Below are 26,063 nucleotides of genomic sequence, written 5' to 3' on the forward strand. Positions count from 1 at the left end.
TGAAATAAAAAAGTAAATAAAAAAATGCCTTAAACATATTGTTTCCGTTCATATATTTAGTAAAGCAATTACATAATTATTATTATCCTTTAAGATGTGCAGGCTAGTACATTATATTACTTTTACAAACTCATTTTAAAAAATTGCAAAATATTGTTTAAATTACAGATCGTTAAAATTACAGAGATTATCGAGATATGTGTACTTTTGTTAACATCGGTCACCCATAGATAGGCAGCGTGCAGGCTTTCCGTAACAGGTGTAGAACAGGTGTTCTGTCGAGTTATGATACCCATCCATACGTGTTTCCTAAAGGCACTACGCACGCGCTTACCCACGCGTTTTGATTCTTTCTTGTGTTTTTTTTTTATATAACAAATCTTTTTTGTGCATTTTTTGCGCATGAAACCACTTGGACTCACTGTCATTGCACGAAAGTGTAAATGGAAATTGATAATAATAAATACTATAATTATTATTGTATTATTGAATTAATTATTATTATAAAAAAATACAAAAGAATTTTGAAATGAGCACTCACTGCCATATCTTTACCATGATACGGTGATTTATTCTAAATATACTAGCTACATCTACTGGGTAGATACTTCTGCTGGATACTTCTGCTTCTTTTGTATTTTTACGGTTAAAATATACGCTAGGGTAGCGCGGTTTGGCAAGGCGGCACAACTCGACAGAACACCGGCTCTGACTCCTCCGCTCCAGATGGGGCGACAGTGAGGAGCAAGTCCCGCTGAACGCGGAGGAAAACCGGCTGAAGAAAACTGGAGCAGCCAATCCCGTAGGAGCGGAGCGGCGCGGACCGAACCGCGGGGGCCCGTTGTTCACGAGTGCGCGCGGTGTTGCCATGATGGTTTTTAGGCGGAATTTTCTACAGGAATAAATACTGAATTAAGAACCTCCATCGGATAAAGCTGCGTGAAACGAGAACGCTCGTCAGGAAAGCAAGAAAAAAGAGCAGTGTTCAGTGGAGGGTCTGTGTTACTGCGCGGTTTCTGTAACTCCTCTAAGAGTCAGTTATTTTTGCTTGTCTGAAGGCGGGATTTGTCACAAAGACCTGGCAACCTAGCGAGTTGTTAAATACAGCAGAATCGAGCGCGTAAGTTGCCTTCTTGTTCCAGCGTGTTCACTATGAGTATAATGTGTGTTTATGGGTGGTGAGGACCGGCTGTATGGCTTTTAATATACCGTATAATATCCGCCAACAGTGTAGTTTACTGATTAGTTATCAACTAGGAGTAACGTTAAGTGTGAGGGTTTTAAACAGACAGGAGGTTAGCCTGCTAGCTAACTATCAGCTAGCTAACTACAACGAGGAAGCTAACTAGCTAATGGAGACACCAACGCCAGTTTAAACAGCTTCCTTTTACTATTTAGCGTTAACCTAGCGTTATAATAGAGACGTAGCTGAGGCAGTAAGTGCCACGTACTCATGTTTAGCCTAAATTACATGGTGAAGTTAATTGGCTGTCTCAGTTTATTCCCTATTATATAGTTTAAACTAGTTAGCGAAACTAGTTTAGCTGCGCGGGGCTCGTTCCTAGCTACCATTATTAGCTGTCTAGTTTTATAAGACTGAGTGAACCTTACTAAGTTAATTCTGTAACCTCAAAACGCCAAGAGTCACTAAGAGCACTTTTTATCGCTGTGTTCATCAAAATTCTAAAGGTGCAGTTATGTTATTTTGCCAAAATTTGGTAGTTAGTTGTTTAGTTAGCAAGGTTCGTTAACTAACTAAACTAGTTGGCTGTAGCTAGGTGTAACTTAAGTCTTTCTTGACGGAAATAACTATCAAGACTATTAATGTTAAACTTAAGGCACACCCTAGGTTAGCTAACTAGTTAAGGTATTTCGATCTTCTTAAAATCTAATATTATTAAGGGCTTGGGGTAATGACAGGAAAAACAGTAGCTCGGCCTTAAATGTGTTTCCAGCAGCATCAGAGTAAATTGTGTGTTAAGACTGAATATAAAAAGGAATGTATACTTTGTTTGAATCCAGTTCTAATGCTCCTATTTTTCTTACGCTGCTCAACAGTTTTCCTTACCTAACATGTCATTAACTGTGGTAGGTGTCACAAACACGATGGACAGCATTGTGATCCTCGATGATGATGAAGCCGAAGAACCTTCCACATCTACATTACGTCTTCAAAGGTTTCGAGGGTCCACTCCATCTAAAGACCAAGAGTTAAAGCCAACACACATCACACAGTCACCTTTCAGTACTGCAAAGAAGGAAGGCCATGTCCTGAAAGTAGAGAACGAGAAACTCTTTGGAGAGGTAGGTGTATGGGTTTAAGCTTGTTTTTTTGTTAAAGAATCAGACCTATAAATGTGAATTAGACATAAAAATGATTGCCACTGTTCAGTGAAACGAAACCAGTTTGAATAGGACTTATCAGTATTGAAGGTAATAAAATGTAATGACCTCAGAGCTGCTTTAATGGCCCATGGAATCTTTTCTTTTTTTCTCTTTTGTTATGTAGTTTAATTAACCTTTATCTACACCCTTGCTGTTTACATTTTAACTTTCTTAGTCTTTTGTACAGTTTTTTTTTTTTATCCAAAATGTTTGTTTAGTGCTCCTTTATAAAATTCTTATGATGAGGATTCAGCAATAATGCACAAAAGGGAGTGCTATAATGTGTTCTATTGGCCTGTTAGATCAGCACAGCGGTGCCAGTATTACATGTTCTAGCAAGAACGTGTATTATGCCAATTATACCACAGTTATGTTATCACTGTTTACTGAAAGACTGAGTTAGAGAGGATGAGAAAATATGATCTGTTTGGTTATAGACACTCAGAGTTAAAAGAGTTCCATTGCTGCTCTGTTTCTAGCTGTGCTGTTTGGCTTGTAAGCTCTGCATTGTTGCTAGGTTACCTGTATGTGGCGGAGTAATACATGGAGAGCCTCGGTGACAGTGCATTACCGGCTGATAATGGCACTCACAGAACACCTCTCAGCCCATCGCCAATAACATTGCAGGATCGGTGGTACTGTGGTACAATTCAATTTAGAGTATTGTAAACAACCCACACAATGTTTTTAATTTTCCTTTTTTAAATTTAATTAAAGTAATCTTTTTTGTTTTGTCTTTTAATACATTTAGAGACTCGATTAAGGATTTAAACACATTAAGTATATGTTTTAATTTGGAACAGCCTAGATATAAACAATAAAATAAATAATCAAATAAATTAAATCCATTAAATGAAAAAAATATGAGTAATAACATATGAAAATGCAATACTCTTAAGTAATAAAAATGTGCACCACAACAAAGTAACGATTGCAACAAAAAAGGCCTACTTTTTTGGGCTGCTATTAGGGGTTCTGTATGTTTTCGGTATTTATGGTGGAAAAAATAAAGAGGCTGGGCGTTCTGTATAGCCTCTCTTTTATTATGTTTGTGATAACAATGGAATTTCAATATAACCATGTTTTGTTTTTTGGGATGGAATGTTGTAACGGGTCTTGAGCACTTTTATTAAATGCTTGAAACCATGGTTCTCTCCTACTGTCATCAAGAGAGGCTCCAACTTTTGGATCTTGTTGGAACAAAAACAGCGTTACTTTAACTGCCTAAACTACAAATATTTTTCCTAAAGATGTTACTATAGAGAAAGAGAGATGGAGGAACCCCACAAATGAGAATGAGACAGATAACTAGTGGTTCAGAGACAGAGTGAGAGAGAGACAGTACGAGCCCCTGACCCTGCGTTCACACTGGAAAGCAACAGGCGACCATTCATTTCCTATGGCGGGGCATAATTTCAGCACAGCAATGGGTGCAACATTCCTGTGAACATTAGTTCCTTCTGTAGACTTTCTGCCTGTATCATGCAGTCTGCATGCGTTTATGCAAAATGAACTGTGACCCCGTACCATGATGGTTTACCGGGCTTAAACGGCAAAAGCTGTAGGGTAATTTACCACAGCATGACTTGGATAAAACTCGGATGTGAGAAATCCAAGAGCATGAAACCATGACAATTGAGTCCATGAAGTTTAGAATTTTAAATATTAAAGTTTACTGGAAAAATGATTTTAGCATTACAGATATAAAAAAGGAACATAAATGAATAGATACATTAGAAATTAGTAAAAGTACATCAAAAAGTCAACATATGGGCGTTGAGTGGTCCAGCGTTCTAAAGGCTCCCACTATGAGCAGGAGGTTGCCGGTTCAAACCCTCGCTCATGCAGCTTTGCTATCAAGCTGCCGGCGCTCAAAAGGGAGCAAAAATTGGTCCTGCTTCCTCTGGGTGGGTAGATGGTGCTCTCTCCCCACATCACTCCTAGGGTGATGTCCACAGCATAGGGCGTCTGTGAGCTGATCGAGCCGCTGCGCTTTCCTCAAAGCGCGCTGGCTGCTCGGCAATGCTGCATCAGCAGCAGCTCGAAAAAGAAGCGGTGGCTGACTTTACATGTATCAGAGGAAGCATGTGTTAGTCTTCATCCCCCTGGTGTGTTGTGGCATTACTAGTGATAGGGGGAGTCCTAATGAGTGGGTTGGGTAATTGTCCGTGTAAATTGTGGAGAAAATTGTAAAAATTAAAAAATAAATAAAATGAATTGCAAAATTATATATAAGTATAATTATATCCCAATAGGTCAACACATGCATGAGAGAGACAGAGAGAGAGAGACAGAGAGAGAGAGACAGAGAGAGAGAGACAGAGAGAGAGAGACAGAGAGAGAGAGACAGAGAGAGAGAGACAGAGAGAGAGAGACAGATCGGCAAAGGAGTGAGGACCCTTGAGCGTTTCCTCTCTTAACCCAACACTGACTTTATCCAAGCAGTTATACATTTTTGCAAATGACATGTAAATCAAGAGTATTTAATGCATTTAGACAGAATCTATCAATATGACTATGTCAGCGGAGTCCAGTTAACAGCTTGTTGTCCAGTTTAATGATTTGGTCAGCTCCAGCCTGTCTGAGCAACAAGTTCTAATCATGGTGTTGTTCAGCTCTGTTTCCTTCATGAACACAGCTAACAGTCCTTGTGTATCATGTACGTAGTGCTGGGCGATATAACGATATCGATTTGTTTCGCGATAATTTTTCCCTCGATGACGATGATAAGCCTGTGCAATAGAATTCGATAAACATTCATTTCCATTTCCGTCTAAGTGGCGCGGCAAACAACGAAAACACAACGTGTAATCAATCCAGAAGACGCTGGAGCAAATTAATAAATAGTTAAGAAAATTGTAATAGTTATTCTCATGCATGCAACAAAAAACCCTAAAGAATAGTGGAGTATGGCCCGACACACGCAAACAACCATAGTGTTTGTACTTTGGGAATAAACGGCCGCACTGTTCAGCACGTTTTAAATAAATTTTAAGTAAATTTTAAGCACTAAATGTAATTAATTCAATTTATATTAGGACCTCGGGGCAGGTGCTGCAAAAATGTGTATGTGGGGCGCGGATTAAAGGAAGAGGTTTTTTTGCGGAGCGGTAACAGGACAAAAACACCTTAAGAATGATGTCTAAATGACTTTCCTCTAATCTAATATAATTTAACATGGTTTAAGGATATAAAATAATTTCTAAACAAACGAACTTTTTAATATTGAGCTTATGGCCCAAGTGCAAAAACACAAAATCATTTATCATTTAGATTATCTGCCTGAACGCGAGCCCGAACCCGAGCTTGAACGCCAGCCTGACTCAGGCGCTGCATGAACTCGGGCCGGTCGAGAACACCGCTTTCCTCTCAGATTAGGCGGAAGAAAATGGTCTTTTTTTTAATGTAACAAATCACACTGTGATTTTTGTGATATTTCCCCAATTACAGCTCAGCTGCGCGTTTAAAGCTCAAAGCATGAATTAATCGGTGCGCTGTGCGCCGCGCGTGCTCGCGGGGGATTTGACGCGTCTGTCAAGCAAGTTAATGGACCGTTTTGGGGGCAGAGATTAAGAAGTACAGCAGGTACATCTCAGATTTGTAGTTTAATGCTCTACTAAATTACTGGCTTTAAAACTGGCTCATGATATGGTCGGTTCTGGCTGGATTTTTTCCTGCCTACAGGCTGCATTTGACGGAAAGCAGCTCCTCAGTCAGACAACAGTGTCAGCATACAAATCGTGTGCGTTTCCTACAGGACAAACCATTTAAAAGTGCAGATAAACTCATTAAAAAATCACACAGTGTCTGTCTGGCTTAAAATACTTTTAATAAGGTACAGCTTTTAAATTAATAAATCAACATTCATTAAAAATCCGTGAGAAGTTCTGTATGCTAAATGACAAGCTAAGCTAATAAGCTAATAACATTTAATAATAACAGAAAAATAGATATGAATTTGGAAAATAACCAACTAAAGTGAGCTCAAAATACAATAATAAATATAATCTAACGAATTTCAAAATATAAATTAGAAATATTGAACTTCAATATTAAATTCAACTTCAACTACAAAAAACGCAAGGACCGATAGAACATAACGAACAGAAAAAAATAAATTTGAAATTGGAAAAAAAGTTCAAAATGCTAAAAGAAATAAAACCTAACGAATTTCAGAATATAAAATCTAAATATTGCACTGCAGCAGTACAAAAGCCTAAGTGCTTAAACAAACAAACCAAAAAACAGCCTATCACAAATCATTTTTTGAGCCCGACCCAGCTGAGGAAAAGGTGGGAAATCTTTTTTTTTCCGGCTGGGTCTTGGAAAACTTTGTGTTGAATTAAAGGGGCCGAGTTGCAATTTTTGTTTTACTTTAATCAGTTTTTAATCCGTCTTTTTAAAAACAAATATTCCAATATTGGCTGCCAATCAGTGCCCAATATTCTGAGCTCAAAAAACGCTATTCGGGCCAGCCCTACTAATCTAATATAATTTAACATGGTTTAAGAATATAAAATAATTTCTAAACAAACGAAATATTTAATATTGAGCTTATAGCCCAAGTTTTTTTTTCAGTCATGGAAAATTGGAAAAAATTGGAAAAAAGCCCGAGTTCATGCAGCGCCTGAGTCAGGCTGACGTTCAAGCTCGGGTTCTGGCTCGCGTTCATGATTAATTTGTTTTTTTTAAAAACTAATATTGGAATATTCGCTACCAATTACTGCCAAATATCCGGAGCTCAAAAAATGCTATTCGGGCCAGCCCTAATAATTATGGAGATACAGAAAAAAATATTGTGATAAAACTTCCATCACTCCCTTATTCTCTCACTAATAAAAACAAACCTTTAAGTGTGACACAAAGTGATTTGATTTATATCGTGATACATATCGATATCGACTGATATGGAAAACTATATCGTGATAAGATTTTTTCCCATATCGCCCAGCTCTACATGTACGGCTCAAACAGTCCTTAAGTGTTCTGTGAGAAGATGAAACAAGTGAATGGAAAGGTCTTCTGGCCTGTGTACGACTTTACACTGTGTAGAACAGGCATGCACTGAGGAGAACACACAGATAGTTTGTTGTCTGCTAATTCATATACATTGGTCCCAGAACAGCAGTAAAGCTTGTCTGCCACTCAGGGTCAGGTTCTCCTCACAGCTCCTGCTGTTGTTGACAACACGTTGACCTTCCTGATTCCTAAAAAAATGGCAAACGAACTACAAAGCCTTCTGTCATTGTCACACAGTTAAAAAGAGAGCAGAGTTCATAAAGCTAAATTATTAAGTGAACAGTAAAAATATATGTATAAAACAATTAAGAATAAGAGTGTGTCTCCGATCACACGCTTTACTAAAGAATAAACTAATCGTTACACCGCTAGCTGCTGTGCATCTTAGTGGTGCACTTGTAAAAAACAGTTTTCTCAAGTTTGAAACTAAAAGGAGTTGGGAATTAACATTTGTTTTTATCTAGTTGATAAGAGATCTCTGGATCACATAATTGGTACGCACTTTTGCACTTAATTTGCTTGGTATTGTTTTCCCTCCCAGTGATGGCAGAGCAAGTTTTAAAATAAAACTTTTAAAATGTTTTATTCCTTAAAACAACTGCTTTGGCTTTGATTAGCAAGTTCAGGCATGTGAAACATAGATAACTTCTCTAAATGTTTGTAAACAATCATATCTCATCTTCTACTAGTTTTTGGAGCACTGTATGGCGCACACAAAGGAGCATCCTGAGGTTGTGACATTCCTGCAGACAAAGTACTCAAAGGCATCGCCTGACTTCTTGATGTCTGTGGAGTTCCGGAACGCTCTGGGCCGCTGCCTGACCCGAGCCCAGGCCAGCACCACCAAAACTTTTGTTTACATCAATGAACTCTGCACACTTCTGAAGCAGCATTCAGCCAAGAGGAGGGCCCTCATCCAGCCTTCCAGTCCCAAGGAGAGCAAAGGAAAGGAAGAAAAAGGGAATATAGAAGAAACTGACCCATCTACAGGAAAGCAGCCTGAAGAGGTGGAGGTGCAAAGAAAAACGAAAAAAGCTTCAAGGAGACAGGTATAGACAGAATTATTTCTTACCTGATTGTAGTAGAAATAATAATGTGCCATTTTCTGATTTATTCTTGTACAGTACACTGACATGCCACACTGTCGCGTGAAAGGAACTTGTCTTGTGTTTTATAATTTTGGCCGTGTTCCATAAAAACTGCACTGACCTGCGGGATGTGTGAGGGGCACAGTTCTAGCCAATTTCCTCAGTCCTAAATATAGTTACTTAATAATGTTAATGTTAATAATTTACTACAGAAGACACTGCTATCAGCATGTAATAGATCATTGAAACACCTAAAATAGATTTCAGAGCCACCTAAACAAGATCAGACATTTAATGTTGTGTAATATGGATTAGGTTTACTCATTACTAATATTTCTGGTAATCTTTAATTTTGTCATCATCAATGACACCTTTTTTTCTTTCTCTCTCTCTATTTGTTGTTTACTTTCTTTTTTTTCTCCAGATCGCATATCTGGAGAACCTGCTGAAGGTATATAATGATGAGATCAAACGGCTGCAGGAGAGGGAATTGGGTTTGGATGATCTGGAAAAGGAAGACTCCAGTTACGTCCAGGAGCACAAGCTCAAACGGAAAGTAAGTGATGCATACATAAATACATACAAACAAACATACATACATACATACATACATATAGGGCTGAAACATTTACCCGAGTAATTCATGTTACTTATTTCAAAAATTTGAACGAGAAATTTTCTGTGACTTGAGTAATCGTTTATTTCAGGGATGGGCAACTTCCATGATGGAGAGGGCCACATTTTTTTCAGCATGACCATTGGAGGGCCACATGACCTCGCACTTCAAATAATTGAATATGAAAAACGCTACAAATGATTTTCAATAAGAACAAATTTTATATGAATTTATATCTGTATGTTTACACCACCAACATTTATCAACAACTATTTTCTGCATATTAATGCATTTTAATACGGCAAAAGACAAACCGTTTGCTTAAAAAAAGTGCAAAAAGGAAGTCCTTCATATCAAAGAACAAAAAGTTTGCTTAAAAAACTGATTGCAAATACAGTAGTTCCTCTGTGTAAAATAAGTTCATTATAACAAGTCCTTCATAAGCAACATAGACAAAACATTTGCTTATAAAAGTGCAAAAGGCATTTGAACTCATTTATAACAAAGAACAAAAAAGATTTAAAAACTGATTGCAAATAGCTCATTCAATAATAGCAGAAAACTAGACCACAGAGGCCCAACATTTATTGAAGCTAATGAGAGAGCTGTGGTTTGGCCTGCTGGCTCACAATGGACTGGATGTCAATGTCAATTTTCGTGGTTGTTTGGCAGCGCCCTCTAGCGGTCAAAAGTAGAATTACGGTTTTTTTTTTTTTTTTTTTTTTTTTTTTTTTTTTTTTAAATTATGAAATTATGAAATTATTTTTGATCTATTCGCGGGCCGCACTGAGTGATGACGAGGGCCGTGTGCGGCCCCCGGGCCGCCAGTTGCCCATCCCTGGTTTATTTAATTTAAAAACTCAGCATGAGGTAGTTCGCGCTTTTAATGTGACAACGTGCTCAGCGTAGCGTCACCCGCACACAGGAAAAAGGAGCAGGCAGCTGAGGTTTTTGGTTGAAAAGAGGCGGCAAGGGAAAAGAGCGACAACTTACGAGGAAAAAGGGAAATAATAATGGAGCTTTTTAGGCTGGACAGCGTGTATTCGCTCCTGCCTCCCATAACAGCATGTTTTAATGCTGCACCGTCTCAGCCGAGGACACGTTTGCAGTGGAGCCGAGAGAAGGTTAATATAACTCATAACAAATCAATGAGATTAACATTAATGTACCTTAAAAACAGAACGACACCGCTGATTATAAGGAATACTGTCTAATGTGTGGTTAGTTTATAAAAAACAGACAATTCTGGACTTATGTAAGTGAACACAGGGCTGAGGAGTTTATAAACAAATACATCTCACCGGCTTGTTGAGATGAACTGCAACATCTCTGCTGTTCAGAAGCTAAGATGCACAACATAATGCAAATGTTTATGCCTTTTTTATTGATAAATTTTCTATAGTTTTGATACTTACAAGAAATCTTTGCTGAAAATAATTGAACTTAATTTATTAAATTACTAATTATTAAATTATTAATATTATTCCTCTAATTATTTATATTTGTGTTTGTAGTTTGGAAATGTTGTGAATTTAAAAATAACTTATCTAAAAAAGGAAATCAATTGGTCATTCATTATTAAGTGAAATGTCTTGTTTTCTCTTGTGCATTTTAAATTACTCTTTAAGCAAACAAATATGTTTTATCCGATTACTCTATTTATCGAATCGATTTTTAGTAGAGTAATCGATTAATAAAATAATTGATAGCTGCAGCCCTACATACATACATAGATAGATACATACATACATACATGTATTCATTTATTCATTCACAACAACTATAATCCACTAATTACAATAATTTACAATAAGTCTATTAATACTCTTCTTTGCAGAACTGTTATAGTTTGGCTACATTAGAGTGTCTTCAAGCATGATCTGCCTGCTAAATGTCAGTGGGATTCAAATCAGAATTTGGCTAATGCTAAACCTTAGTGTTGTGTCTTTTGAACAGTTCAGAGCATTTAAAACATTGTTGTCCAGCTCCAGACTGCCATGCTGTAATGCCCAGGTTTAACTGGTATTAACATACAAAGAAAAACATTGGACACATGTATTTCAAGCATTCCAACTTTGTTTTGTTATTGCACAGAATATAATCCCAAAAGCTTTGACATTTTAAGGTAATATGAGATTAGGCTTTGTGTTTGTGCTGGTCAGCAGTTGTTTGCACCTTGCAGTCTTCACATGGATGTCATTTGTGCCCAGTGCCAGTCTGTTTGTCTCAATATTGTGTACTTTGAGGCAAGTGCTGCAGTTCTTTAGTGGTTTGCCTGGGTTATTTTGTGACCTGTAGAAGTTGAATTCTTAGTGAAAATTTGGTTAGTAGGCCACTGGGAAGGTTAATCATTTACTCAAGTTTCCTTAAAGTTTGACATTGTGTTGTCTGTATTTGAATCACTTTAGAATGTGGTTAGACCATTTTTGATGTTTTCAAATTAACCAGGTCTGGATGTGGTTAGTAAAATTGAACCCAGTTGTCAATTGAATCAATCTGTTAATTGAGTGGCTCAATTGTAAATATATTTTTCACATGGGTCACTGTAGGATTGCAGCATATGGAAGGACTTGTGTTAACTTTGGATTTTGGAACTTGTGTTTGGATTTTGGATTATGTGTTATGTTGTCTCAGTCTAAGCATGTTTACACTCTGATTTAATTTTGCAGATGATGAAGATTTATGATAAACTGTGTGAACTGAAAGGCTGCACCACAATGACTGGAAGAGTGATAGAACAAAGGATCACTTACAGTGGCACACGGTATCCAGAACTTAACAAGAAGGTATGAATCTGTGCTCAGTTTTACAGTACTTTGTAATATTACAAAAAATGGTATTCAGATAGTTTTGAAAAAAGTGGTATAGCTGATAAATCATGGACTATGTTGGTATCTTAAACATCTGTTTGATAATATAAAACAATACAGATTGTTTATCTCAATTCTTTGTGGTAATATAAATGTATATAATGTAGGGCTGGCCCGAATAGCGTTTTTTGAGCTCCGGATATTCGGCACTGATTCGAAGCGAATATTCAAATATTCGTTTTTAAAAAAAGAGGTAAAAAAAATAAAAATAAAAAAAAGCAAATCACGGCCCCTTTAATCCACTGAAAAATGTTCAATTTGCTCTGACCGACGAGACATATTCACCCCGGATTTTTGGTGTTTTTATCCCGGATTTTTGTGTTTTCACCCCATATTTTTTCTGTGTTTTTAGCCCAGATTTCTTTGTGTTTTCATCCCGGAATTTCTGCTGCCCCACACCGCGGCATATCCGCTGCGTAAGCAGGCCAGGAGGCTGCTGCACGGTTTCTCCGCTGCACAAGCCAGCCCAGTAAATTGCTGTTTGTGTTTTCACACTTAGGCTATTTGCTTAAAAAAACAAACAAAAAAACGTTTGTTCAGGAAGTATTTTATATTCTTAAACATTGTTAATTATATTAGAGGACAGTCATTGTAAACTGTACTTGGTCTATTTCGGTTAAAGGATTGTGCAGGGCATATTACTGATTTTGTATTTTTGCACTTGGGCTATAAGCTCAATATTAAATATTTCGTTTGTTTAGAAATTATTTTATATTTTTAAACCATGTTAAATTATATTAGAGTAGAGGAAAGTCATTGTTAATGACGTTATTGTACTTGGTCTATTTCGGTTTAAGGATTGTGCAGGGCATAGCCATATTACTGATTTTGTATTTTTGCACTTGGGCTATAAGCTCAATATTAAATATTTCGTTTGTTTAGAAATTATTTTATATTTTTAAACCATGTTAAATAATATTAGAGTAGAGGAAAGTCATTGTTAATGACGTTATTGTACTTGGTCTATTTCGGTTTAAGGATTGTGCAGGGCATAGCCGTATTACTGATTTTGTATTTTTGCACTTGGGCTATAAGCTCAATATTAAATATTTCGTTTGCTTAGAAATTATTTTATATTTTTAAACCATTTTAAATTATATTAGATAAGAGGAAATTCGTTCAGACATCATTTTTGTAGGCCAGGCTTTTGTAACCGATTTAGCCCCTACTGTTGCCACATTACCCCTTACGTTTTATTATATAAATCAGTTTCGAAGAGCCTGCATTTTTTTTATCATGTATAATAGAGGTCTGCGCGAGACTGATTTTTAAACCCACTCTTCCACGCTCCCGCGTTTCTGTCTCGTTACCGCTCCGCAAAAAAATGGCTTCTTTTAATCCCGCGCCCGCCCGCCACATACACATTTCTGCCGCTCCCGCCCCACGTTCCTAATATAAATTAAATAAACTACATTTAATGCTTCAAATTTACTTATATATTTATTAAAACAGCAGCGCTGAATAGTGCGGTCCCGTTCCTTACCCCAGTCCAAACACCATCGGTGTGTGCGTGTGTGTGTCGGTCCATCCTGCGCGTTGCGAGTTTTCTTTAGGTTTTTTTTTTTTTTTACAATTATTACAGTTTTCTTAACTATTTATTAATTTGCTCCCGCATCGTCTGGATTAAACTCCCGCTCCAGCCAATAACAGTTCAGTTCTGTCCCGCGCGCAAGATATTCTGACGGGACCCGCGAAAACAGAAGTGGTTAGAGTGAGGTGGAACTCTGGAAAGGAGAAAAAAAACGAATATCCGAATACCAAAATTAAAAACCGAATACCTACTCAACGAACGAATATCCGAATACCCGAATATTCGGGTCCAGCCCTAATATAATGTTTCTGCATACTTTGCAGATTATAATTTGACGACTTTTTTATAATTCATTCCATATATTTTTTATATGTAGTTTTTTTTTTTTTTTTTTTGTATTTTTCTTTGTTTCCCTTTTCTGGACCCCCCCTTTTTTTCTCAGATTGAGCGATTCATAAACAAGCCAGAGTCCCAGCAGAATCCACCAGATTACGGTGATATCCTACAAGTGGTGAAACGTGCCAATGAACGCTACAGTCTGACTCTCAGCCGCAAGCAACTACTGCAGATTGCACAGGAGGCGTTTCGTGAGACGGGGAACAGACTGCAGGAAAGGAGGCACCTGGACATGGTCTACAACTTTGGATCTCACCTAACAGACCTCTACAAGCCCAGTAATATTACCTTTGCTGTTAGTAACTGGGGAGAATTTTTTTACAGTTATAAAACGGTTATCTCTTTTTAGAGCTGGGCGATATGGCCCAAAAAAAACAATCTGCGATTAAAAAAAATAATAAATAAATTAATAATCATATTTTCGATTTAAATCGCTAGAAGTCGCTAAATGACGTCATTGTCTAATTTGCATAATACACGTTTTTGAAGCTGTAAAGGATTAACATTTTGAGAGAGAAAAAAGTGAGTAAAAAACACTCTAAATATGTTAGAAGTTATACAAATGAACTCCAACAAATGAACAACTCCTGTTGCTTTTTAAATAGGCTCTCATCTCAAAATAACTTTATTTTTACGTAAATTACATAAATCATTTTTTCTGTGTTGTTAAATGTTATTATAAGAGCAGTTTTTTTTATTTTATTAAAAATTTTTTAGCTTTCTTGAGGTTTAGTTATTTTCAAACCTATTTTAGACAAATTGTTGAATAGTTTTTACAAAGACACTGTGGACGAGGTGAGTGACATACTGAAGACACTTTTATATTTATATTTCTGCTCTGTAAATACGGGGCGGGGTCAGTCAGCACGCACAGTGTGTTGGTGTGTGTGCTGAGTGTGAGAGACTGCACTGTGAGTGTTGTGGGGCGGGGCTCACGGCAGCACCCGCTGCAGCGCGGAGGTCAGTAACTGTAGAGCGTGTGTTTATCTCAGAGTCGCCAAAAGTCTCCAATAACACCACAAAAACTAGCTGGATTTGTCGCTAGTCGCTTTTAAAAAAAAATGTTGCTAAATATAGCGACAAAGTTGGCAACACTGCTCCGCCGTCTCAGGGGAGCGTTGGTGGTGAAAATTAAAACTCGAGAAAATCGATTTTCATAAAAACACATCGTCCTTAACTGTAAATTCGCCCAGCTCTATCTCTATTAAGATTGGATTTGTTTAGAATGAGCTATTGAACTAACTGGAAAGCACTTAAAAGGCATAGAGGAAGATATAAATGTAACATGAATAAAAATTGACTCTTGGGCAATATAAATTAACTCCTAAATATTGAATATTCTACTGTACAAATTACGAGATGTAATACAGTTTTTGACATATTTCTGTGGATTCCTATCAGACCCTGTTCAACTCCTGTTATTGTTTTCTTTTTCTCCAGCCACAGACCCTGCTCTCTCTAACCCATCATTATCTCAGAAGCTTCGCTCCAACAGAGAAGTAGCTCTTACCAGCCTAGAGGAGGTCATCAACAAATACGCCTACAAACAGGACGACACAGAAGAAAAAGAGAGGCAGAAACGTCAGGAGAAAGAGAGACAGAAGAAACAGGTTAGGTTAAAACTTGGACAAAGGTGTAATTCCTTTTTCCTTTCACAGTTGGACCAAGTATGCCGTTACTTTTCCTATAATTTAGCTAAACTACTTTACGTCCCTTTAAACATTCAGCAGGTTGCTGCCAAAGCACAGGAGGATGAAAAGGATAATGTGCAGGAACAAGAAAAAGAGGAAGAAGATGAGGGAGAGGGGGAAGAGCCAGAGGAGGAGGAGGAGGAAGATGAAGAAGAGGATGAGGTTTCGTCTGACCCTGATATTGAGGAAGAGATCCAGGCTAGTGAGGCACAAGTGGGGCCAGGTAAGAGTCTTTGAGACTCCTTTTTTTTGATACCTTATGTTGATTTGCAGAAGTAAAATGGGTGGGACTTCAAAGAACATTCAAGAGAAACACTTTTGATATTGTTGATGTTTGAACAGAAGACCTGATGCACTCTTTTCTTTAGAAATCCATCACAAACATTCTTAATTGGACAAAAACAACCCAGACCTATTTCTGTAAAACAGCAAATATATTTCGTCCTCATACTGTTTAATGACTTTAAACAGTAAAACAGTAACTGAATTTTATAAAAGTGTATTGGATTAAAATTATATGCAACACTTAAGTGGAACATGTTTTTTATCTTTGCCATGACAACAGCATATTTCTAAAGCATATATCCCACTTAGTAAGTAAAAGTGAGAGAATCAGCTAATGCTCTTTTCAACAAGAAAGGTGCTACTTTCAATGGACAGACTAATCAGGAATGTGTTTTGAATTACATTCTACCTATCACACCATGTGTGTGATTCTACTCAATTAACCATTTTGAGAGCATTAGGTCAAATAGTCATAGGTATTAGTAATAGGCAGCCTTTTTATTCTGTCTGCAGAAAAAGGCAGACTTTGTAGTAAATGTCTCTTCTCAGACTAAAATGTATATGTCACAATACCCCTTGTGCTAACTACTAAACACTGCAGTAATATGTTTATAAATCACTTAAAATAAGACTTGGTTCCTTATGTGCCATATCTCTAGATTTGCAGAGCATTATTCGCAAGGATGTTACATCTGACGTGTTGGAAGGGATCAATTGCTTATTTCTGCGGAGCAAAAATGATTTGCAAGTGCACAATATCCCAAATAATTAGCAAAATTGTGAGAAATATAGCCAAAGTTAATTAAAGTTCTTTCAAGTACTCTGTGAAATAGCAGTTTCCCTTCTCATAAAGATTTGATATCCCCTTTCACTTAGTCAGTCGTATAAGAACTTTTTTTTTTCTATAATCCCATAATCAATTATTTATTGATTTCAGATGATGATGAAGATGAGGATCAGTTGAACAACGGTGATAACGAACAGCCCGGTATTGATGAGTCCTCACAATCAGTCAGATTGTCTGGTCAGGATGAAGATGACGTGGAGGGTGGTGATAAGGACTTGAAGCCTGACACTGATGCATGTGGAAGTAATGAAATGGAAACCAATAAAAAAAATAATGACTTTTCTCCTATTGAAAGTCTGTCTACTTCAGAGAGCCCCAGCCAATCAGAGGCTGTAAAACTTGCATCTCCTGAGAACAATTCTGCTTCCCACAATCATAAGACATCTGCTTCTGAAAGTATCGGTGACTTAGCAGAGATTGTGTCAACAAATGAAAACTCTGTACGCCAACTAACAACAATTTCAGCTAGTTGCAGTCCTTTTCCTCCCAGCCCTGAAGTGATTGACACGATGTGTAACAGCAAGAAGAGAAAACGTGAATCAAAGACTAAGCACACAACTGTACGAAACGGAAACATCAGACGAAACAGTGAAAGGTAAAGCTGATGCACGCTAATATGTCAAACAAACCTGTCAATGAGATAATGAAGCTCTTTTCATTAGTTTATAATTTAAAAAATGTATGTATAGTAACTTGTGAACAAAAAGCATTATGGTATATTAACAGAAATGTTTTACAATATGCTAACAGGGATGTCCCAACATTTTTTTATTTTATTTTTTTGCTTCCGAGTCATTTGATTTTGAGTATTTCCTAATATTGATTCCCAATCTGATGTGTTGTAAATGCAGTAAATGAAAGCAAGTATACATCAAAGTTAATTTTTTGCACAAAACAAGTAAGTAGCAAATGGTTATATACAGGGATATGAGAAAGTTTGGGCACCCCTGATAATTTTCATGATTGTTCTTTATAAATCATTGGTTGTTCTGATCAGCAATTTCAGTTAAATATATCATAGCAGATGACCCAGATATTTGAGAAGTAAAATAAAGTTTATAGGATTTAAAGAAAGTATTTTTTTTTTATTCATTAAACAAATGATTTACAAATATGACAAATGAGAGTCTGGCTTCTGGTTAAAGGTATTTTGGATTATTCTTCTTTAAAAAACATCTCCAGTTCAGTCAGGTTTGATGGTTTCTGATCATGAACAGCCCGCTTTAAATCACACCACAGATTTATATTCAGGTCTGGGGACTGAGATGATCATTTTACAATGTACTTGTTCATCTGCATGAATGCTTTAGTAGATTTTCAGCAGTGTTTAGGTTGTTTAGGGTCGTTGTCTTGTTGAAGTATCCAGCCCCCTCCAGCTTGAACATTGATCTCAAGAATCTTCTGATATTTACTGAAATTCATGTGACCCTCAACTTTAACAAGATGTCCAGTACCTGCACTGATCACACAGCCCCACAGCATGATGAAACCACCACCAATTTTTACTGTTGGTAGCAGTGAAGTGTTTGTCTTGGAATGCTGTGTTCTTTTTCCACCATGCATACCGTCCTCAAAATAACTCAATTTTAGATTCATCAGTCCACAGAACCTTATTCCAAAATGAAGCTGGCTTGTCCAAATATGTTTTAGCATACCTCAAGCGACTCTGTTTGTGGCGTGTGCTCAGAAAAGGCTTCTTCTGCAATACTGTCCCATACAGCCTCTCCTTGTGCAGAGTGCTCTGAATAGTTAAACACAGTGACTCCATCTGCAGCAAGATGATGTTGGTCTTTGGTGCTGGTCTGTGGGTTGACTATGACTGTTCTCACCATCCTTCTGCTCCTATTATCTGAGATTTTTTTGCTCTACCACTTCAGTCTTAAGTAGAACTGTGTCTGTGGTTCTTCCATTTCCTCTCACAGTAGAAACTGACAGCTGGAATCTCAGAGATAGCTTTTTGAATCCTTCTCCTAAACCATGATGTTGAACAGACTTTGTTTTCAGGTCATTTGAGAGTTGTTTTGAGGCTCCCATGTTGGCACTCTGTATTAAGGTTTATTATTTTATGGTTAACGTCCTGTCTCTTATCTTTCTATTGTTTTTTCCAAGAATTTAACTGCTAATACAGTGTGTGATGTGTGCAGTGTGCATGTGACATGATTTGAATTGATTTAATAGTTTTAACTGAACAGCTATTGTTTGATCTTGTCTTCAGCGACTGTGATATTTCTTTGGATATGGGAGTAATAAACTGCAGTCCAGTACGGGCAGACTCCACACGGGCCGACACACCAACTCAGGACATGGTCAGCAGCTCCCGCTCTACGCCTCCTCCTAAAAAGAACAAGGTAATTATGTGTGTGCTTGTTTAGACCAGATTTACTGGTAGGTTACAGGTTGTAAGGAAGAAAAGGGGCATGAAGTAAAGGTTTATATATTGTTGTTTTTACACTACAACTGTGGATTAGAAATTATTTGAAATTCCTTTTTTTTTAATAGAAATTGCTAAAAAAAAAAATTGTCCGTTTTTTTCAGACAAAATATGTTTTCTGTTTCTGGACAAGTCTGCAATGTTCAGAAGTCTCTAAATCAATTCAAACTGTTGCTTATGCAGTATGACTGGGCAAATAAACGAAAATGAATCAAAAAAGATATTTGGAACATGTAACTGTGCCATCTTCTATTAAATAATCATTGTTTAAGCTTACTAAGTGTTCCAATTATTATAATATTGAAGCATGTGGGCCATTTATTTACTCAGTGAGAGCAAGGTAAAACTAGTGCTATATATAAATATTTATTCCTATAAAAAAAAAGAAATTATAACAAACGATGACTTATTTCAGAACTAAATCAAATATTATAATATATTTTATTTTTACTCTATCCACAGGTGAATGTGGCAACACAGTGCGACCCAGAGGAAGTGATTGTTCTTTCAGATTCGGATTGACTGGTGACTTCTGTTACAGGGTTGTGGATATTGATCTGCATACCTCTTCCATGTACTTGCAGCACTAGAGCCTGCCAATGTGAACTACTTTTGGGGCAGAAAAAATGAAGCTTTGTGGAAAAGCACATTTTTATTGAGCTTTATGTCACCACTGTACCATAGCCCAGTGTATTTTTATACTATTACACATTGGACTGCCATGGTGCAAAATAAGAAAATCAGGGTCTTCTATGCGTTTTAGTAATGTTTTAAATGTAAAAAACTCTTTTATTTGGATTTTTTTTTTTTTTTGACATCTTTAGGAGCCAGTTAAACATTTAAATAAAAACTGTGTACAATTGGACAAAATTATTTTTTTTTACTGGTTCCTGTACAAACTTAATAAAAGGATATTTTTTTTTGTCTAAACTCTGATGTTTTCTGGTACATTGGTCCAAAAGAATAAGGAAATATGGTTTAAAAAGGGCAATTTTGTTTGAAAAGACACCTTTGGTTACACCAACTGTCAGATGAGTCATTGTGATTACCAAACACTGTGGTGTCTGCTACCATTGAGCACAACAAGGCATGAATATGATGTGTTTTGAAAATGTATGCCAACAGACGTTAGCGTAAAGTTGGTGATCTTTGACTCCACTTAGTTCTAATTTATAACATTATGCGTACAGTATAACACTCAAAGAATCTAAAAAGCACCTCAGCTCAACCTGTCATTTGCCAGGTACCAATGTTTGTTAGTTAAAATAGATTTGAACTGCTACAGAAAACACACCATCTTTTTTATTTTGTTTTATTTTGTTTCTAATTTTTTACCCATTTTCTCCCAAATTTACACTGGAAATTACCCAACTCACCCATTAGAACTCTCCTGTCACTAGTGATGCCCAACACCAGGAAGGTGAAGACTAGCACATGCCTCCTCCGATACATGTGAAGTCAGCCACAGCCTCTTTTCGAACTGCTGCTGATACAGCGATGCCAAGTAGCCAGTGTGCTCGTAGGAAAGCGCAGAGATGGCAAGCTACATGAACAGGATTCTAACCGGCGATCACGCCATATCACACCACAGATCATATTGCCAACGCAGTGACTAAAATGCCCCACCACCCAAATAGAAGGATAATGAAGTAAGCAGTGGTAAAGAAAGGACTACAGTCTGTACTTTAAAACTACAAAGTGAAAGGGGCTCTGAGTGGTCCGGTGGGCTAAAGCGCTGTCTCAATGATCAGGAGATTGCCATTTCGAATCCTGTTTATGTAGCTTGCCATCAGCTGCTGGAGCCCTGAGAGAGCACAATCAATAGCCCTTGCTCTCTCTGGGTGGATAGATGGCTTCCACCCCCCTCATCACTCCAACTGGTGATGCCCGCAGCACAAGGCGTCTGTGAGCTGATGTATCAACTTTCTTACAAGCGCACTGTGATGCAACTCGGCAATGCTGCATCAGCAGCAGCTCCAAAAGAGGCAGTGGATGACTTCACATGTTTCAGGGGAGGAATGTGTTAGTCTTTACTCTCCTAGTGATGGGGGGAATCCTAATGAAGGTGTTGGGTAATTGGCTGTGTAAACTGTGGAAATTATTTGATAAAAATTGAAAAAACAAAAAGAGCTGAAAAAATGGATAATGGCTGTAGGAAAAAAGGGAGGTGGTCATAATGTTATGCTTGGCTGGTGTTTTATCGGTTGTCCTGACACTGTTGTAGAAGAAGGATGCCACTGTTTACACAGAAAAACAAAAAAGCCACAAACTCGTCTGGGAGAACATTCTGCGGCCGGTCGTGACCAAATTACAGTTTGGGTGAAGCATATCATTAAACCATTGAAAGAAAATAAAATGAGGCCTTCAAAGAAGAGAACATTGTCCCTGTGGTCAAACATGATGTTTTGGGGTTGTTTTACTATTTTGCTTCATGCATGGCATTAAGAAATTTGGAAACAGATGTTTTTATAGCATAGTACAGTGTGCTATGTAGATCTATATTAAATCCATAAACCTTTCAATCAGTGAATGTTCAATTTATCTTTTATTTATTTACATTTAAAATCCCTCTCTTCCCCCCCAAAAACTTTGCAAATAGACACTTGCTAGAAGGGAGGTTGTTAAGTGCCCCTAATGTTTTTCTAAATATTCTCTTCTGCAGGGATATTCTGCTAAAAAGTTATCTACAGATAACACCTTTTAAGGTCGTAAACCCTCTCACACAGAGAGTAATTTAGAGGGGGTTTCTCTCTATTTGCGGTTACACTGTCCAGAGGGCCAGCCTTCCTGATTCCTATCTTCAAGCCCTCTTGCTTCTAACCCAGACTCCTTTTATCTAAGAGCCTCGACTACCTTGATTTTATAATTTATGGGCACTAAAGTCCCACCACCCCACAATCTTGAATCTTTACTGACACTTTAAAAGATTTCTGAGTCTGGAAACCAAAAGGTAAGATTAAGAGACAGATTTTATTTGTAAATAGCAGGAATTGTATTAATTAATTGTCTTTTAAAATGTTCAGCAAGATTAATCTTATCCGTGGAAAACATGAACTGAATCCCAGGTTTTTGATGTTCTTCACATAAATTTAGATAAATTCATTAATTATCTGCAGAAGTTAGTTACAGAAAGGTTTAATTATAAAAATAATAATGTTCTTAAAATAAAGTGATGCATGGTACCACTAGCAGCATATCTAAGAACTAAGAACATATCTTTTTTATTTATTATATGCTGAGTATTTTCTGTGATATGCTCAATGACGCTATCTTATAGTAACTTATCAAGTCAAGTCAAGTAGTTTTATTGTCAATACTGCATATGTACAGGACATACAGAGAATTGAAATTACGTTACTCTCCTTCCCAATTTTACAGCAAGTACAGATAATGGATATAATAAAGGAGAATGGGAGACACTATGTGTACAATACAGCAGGGACACAAATAGACATACATGAGACAAAAACAAGGTGCAGTGGTGTGGGGGAGGAATAGATATATAAATATAAGTAAATAAGTAAAAATAGATATATAATTATAATATAAAAGAGTGGGAGACACTATATGTTCAATACAGCAAGACACAATAAACATACGTAAGACAATAGTGCAATATTGATGGTGATTGAGATGGAATGACAGTAAAAATAGTAAATAACAGTAGTGCAAATACGGTATATGGTATATAGCTTAAGGCTGGTAAAGTGAATGGGTGCGTAAGTCCTTAAAGTTCACAGTTTAATTAAGTGGAATTAAAGTGCGTATTGACAGTGCAAGTATATCAGTAGTGCAGGTGTTGTGTAGTGCAAGTCCTTTTGGAAGGGACCAGTACTTTGTGCATTGTAGTGCAGAGTTTCAGTACTTTATTAGTGGGGGGGTCAGGATGCTGAGTGAGTGTGTGCTGGGGCAGGATTGGGATGGGGGGTAGAGCAGGAAGAGAGTTCAGCATCCTCACAGCCTGATGGATGGGGCTGTCTCGCAGTCTGCTGGTCCTCGCCCCGAGACTCCGCAGTCTCCTCCCTGATGGCAGCAGGATGAAGAAGCTGTGTAGTGGGTGAGAGGGATCTCCTGCCAGACGGAGGGCTTTCCGTGTGAGGCGGGAGCTGTACAAGTCCTGAAGGGAGGGGAGAGAGGTGCCAACAATCTTCTCAGCTGCTCTCACGATGCGCTGGAGGGTCCTGCGGCAGGATGCTGTGCAGGCCCCGTACCACACGGTGAAACAGCTGGTCAGTATGCTCTCAATGGCCCCTCTGTAGAAGGTGGTCATGATGGGGGTGGGGTCTCCAGCTCTTCTCAGCTTGCGGAGAAAGTAGAGACGCTGATTTGCCTTCCTGGCCAGTGACGCTGAGTTGGTGCTCCAGGAGAGGTCCTCTGTGACGTGCACACCCAGGAACTTGGTGCTGCTCACCCTCTCCACAGCAGTTCCGTTGATGAACAGAGGGGTGTGCAGTGTGTGAGTTCTCCTGAAGTCCACAACAATCTCCTTGGTCTTCTCTGTGTTCAGAGAGAGATTGTTGTGTTTGCACCAGGAGGCCAGGCGGCTCACCTCGCTCCTGTAGTGTGACTCATCGTTGTTGCTGATGAGACCCACCACTGTCGTGTCATCCGCAAACTTGACGAAGAGGTTGGAGGTGTGTGCTGGTGTGCAATCGTGGGTCAGCAGAGTGAACAGAAGGGGGCTCAGCACACATCCTTGGGGATTGATAGCATTGTAACACATCCCTGTGATAGACTGGATACCCTGCCACAGGTTCTGTGTGTCTCTACTGTCACTGAAGTGTTGGGAAATCTTCTTTGAGTATAGCCTTTTAGCTTTCCTGATCCCGCGGGACAGGTTGGCCCTGGCTGACCTCAGGCCTGCCTGGTCACCTGTTCTGAAGGCTGCATTTCTAGCCTTCAGGAGCTTGTGGACCTCTCCTGTCAGCCATGGTTTCTGATTCGCTCGAACAGTGACGGTCTTGAGGTCGGTTACATCATCAGTGCACTTGGTGATGTAGGCAGAGACAGTTTCTGTGTACTCCTGAATGTCTTTGGAGTTGTTGTGGGTGGCAGCCTCTCTGAACATATTCCAGTCTGTTGTGCTGAAACAGTCCTGAAGTGCCTCTGAGGAACCCTCTGGCCATACTCGTACCGAGGAGCCGCTCGCTGCAGCCTGTAGGAAGGCGGAGTTGGACATCCAACCCCGCCCACATCCAACTCCGCCCATGTCCAACTCCGCCTTACGTCTAAAGCAACACCCACCTTACGTCCGTCACGAACGCCTACATTTACTCCCGGTAAACAGGAATTGTAGCCGAGAAAGCAGCTAAAGCATCTATCTGATTTATATCTCCGGTTATGGCAGTAAGTACAAATATTGAGTTATTTTTTAAGTTAACAGAGCTATTTTTATAATGTCCTCTTGTTTTTCTATATTATATTTTATGAGTAAACGGTGAGTCGTTGATACGCACATGAAGGTTCTACATCGGCGCGTGTACCATGTGGTTTGTTTGCTTCTAGCTAGTCATATTGCCGTTTTTTTTTTATGGATTCTAATGCAGAATTGCACCCAGTCTTGTCTAATTCAAACTTTAGTTATCTTACCTTCTGTTTTATGGGCTAAAATGCTACCAATTAATAGTATCACAGATAAACTCTCATAGCTAGTAGTGAGCTAGGCATCAGTTTTGTTTTTAAGGCATAGCTAGGGGTTATAGTCAGCTAACCTAAAAAAACTGTTTAAACTGTCTATACAAGAAGTTAATTGGCTAACAAGATAGCAAGATAATCTAGCTAACTAAAATTGGTTCAAAGTCTTAGTCATACAAATAAATATTTGAAGATATCAATGCTTAATCCTCCTATTTAATTTGTCAGGAATAGCAATGGTATTCCCGGGTTAATTTGACCTGGTTCATTTTTAATTATCCAACATATTTCTGAAACCAAAATAATCCTAACCAGAAGAGTAAATATTTAATAACTAACTCCATTGCTGATTGTTCTATCAACATTTAGTACAATAGTGTACAATAGAGGTAATAGTTCAATTAGGATAATTCACTTGTTTTTCCATTTTAAAAAATCTTACTTTTTTTTTGTTTTACTACTTTGTTACTTTTAAACGACCAACACAATATTTTTACATATAAATGAAACATAACATTACAATTTCGTTTTAATTTAAGTTTTTGCAGGGGGTTGTTGCAAATATGAAATTAACCATTTTCATGTTATATGTTAATTATACAAATAAAGGCAAGCTGAAGACGTTTCATACAGAAAAAATACTTTTACTATCTTACTAAATGGATCAATTTGACCCGTAACGTAACAGGAGGGTTAAGTCGATGCACATTTATTACCTTTGTACTGAATGTAGTTACAATTAATGTGCACTGATATAGTAATTGTAAGCTCATGTTGTGTTTTGTTGCTTTCTGTTTTACAGCATCCAACACATGTCCAGGCCACTCCTGACCCTTCACGGTTTGGCCAGTGTGGTGTTTTCAAATGCCCCTGCTTCAGTTTTGACACTGACCAGCGATTTAATAACAGCCTACATCTACAAAACCATATCAAACAAGCAGTCGAGAATAACGGTATGGGGAAGTATTTCTTTAAACAGAGAGAGAGATATTGATTTTATTGGCTATAACAAATAAACATGTAAATGTAATATCTTGAATCAACAAATGCACTTACATCTTACACTCAATTGATGGGCATAATGAGGTGAAGAATATTAATATTTATAGGCTTAATTGCATGTTGTGTGCATTTTGGTCTTACAGTTTCCTTCATCTCTAAACTGCACACCTACAGCACACTTTTATTGTGTCTATTGCAGCCATACAATACTATGCAAAGACCAGTTCAGACATCATGTATCTTTGTGCAGCAGTGCAACCAAGACCAC

The 26,063-nt window shown here is 37.9% G+C and overlaps 1 protein-coding gene across 3 annotated transcripts; it reads left to right on the forward strand.

Annotated features, from left to right (window-relative positions):
* The first annotated feature begins 1,145 nt into the window (after window positions 1–1,145).
* Window positions 1,146–20,089, forward strand: daxx (death-domain associated protein). Of its 3 annotated transcripts, none has more exons than XM_007253081.4 (11): window positions 1,146–1,163; window positions 2,093–2,304; window positions 8,094–8,453; window positions 8,917–9,048; window positions 11,778–11,894; window positions 13,952–14,183; window positions 15,346–15,515; window positions 15,633–15,819; window positions 16,819–17,323; window positions 18,944–19,076; window positions 19,622–20,089. In XM_007253081.4, the coding sequence occupies exons 2-11, from the start codon at window positions 2,107–2,109 to the stop codon at window positions 19,679–19,681; spliced, it is 2,094 nt and encodes a 697-aa protein (XP_007253143.3). In that variant the 5' UTR covers window positions 1,146–1,163; window positions 2,093–2,106; the 3' UTR covers window positions 19,682–20,089. The 3 variants fall into 3 exon arrangements, with proteins under 3 accessions (XP_007253143.3, XP_007253140.3, XP_007253141.3); XM_007253078.4 differs by having other exon boundaries at window positions 1,157–1,178; XM_007253079.4 differs by having other exon boundaries at window positions 1,157–1,178; window positions 15,636–15,819.
* Window positions 20,090–26,063: the final 5,974 nt, after the last annotated feature.

The sequence above is a fragment of the Astyanax mexicanus genome, chromosome 3 (assembly GCF_023375975.1).
Source record: "Astyanax mexicanus isolate ESR-SI-001 chromosome 3, AstMex3_surface, whole genome shotgun sequence".
Taxonomy (NCBI): Eukaryota; Metazoa; Chordata; class Actinopteri; order Characiformes; family Acestrorhamphidae; genus Astyanax; species Astyanax mexicanus.

Excerpts from the sequence above, each read along its gene's own strand:
- daxx (XM_007253078.4), top strand. Across the intron at positions 8,454-8,916 it reads AAAAAGCTTCAAGGAGACAG|ATCGCATATCTGGAGAACCT; the intron begins GTATAGACAGAA and ends TTTTTTCTCCAG. Across the intron at positions 15,516-15,632 it reads AAGAGAGACAGAAGAAACAG|CAGGTTGCTGCCAAAGCACA; the intron begins GTTAGGTTAAAA and ends TTAAACATTCAG.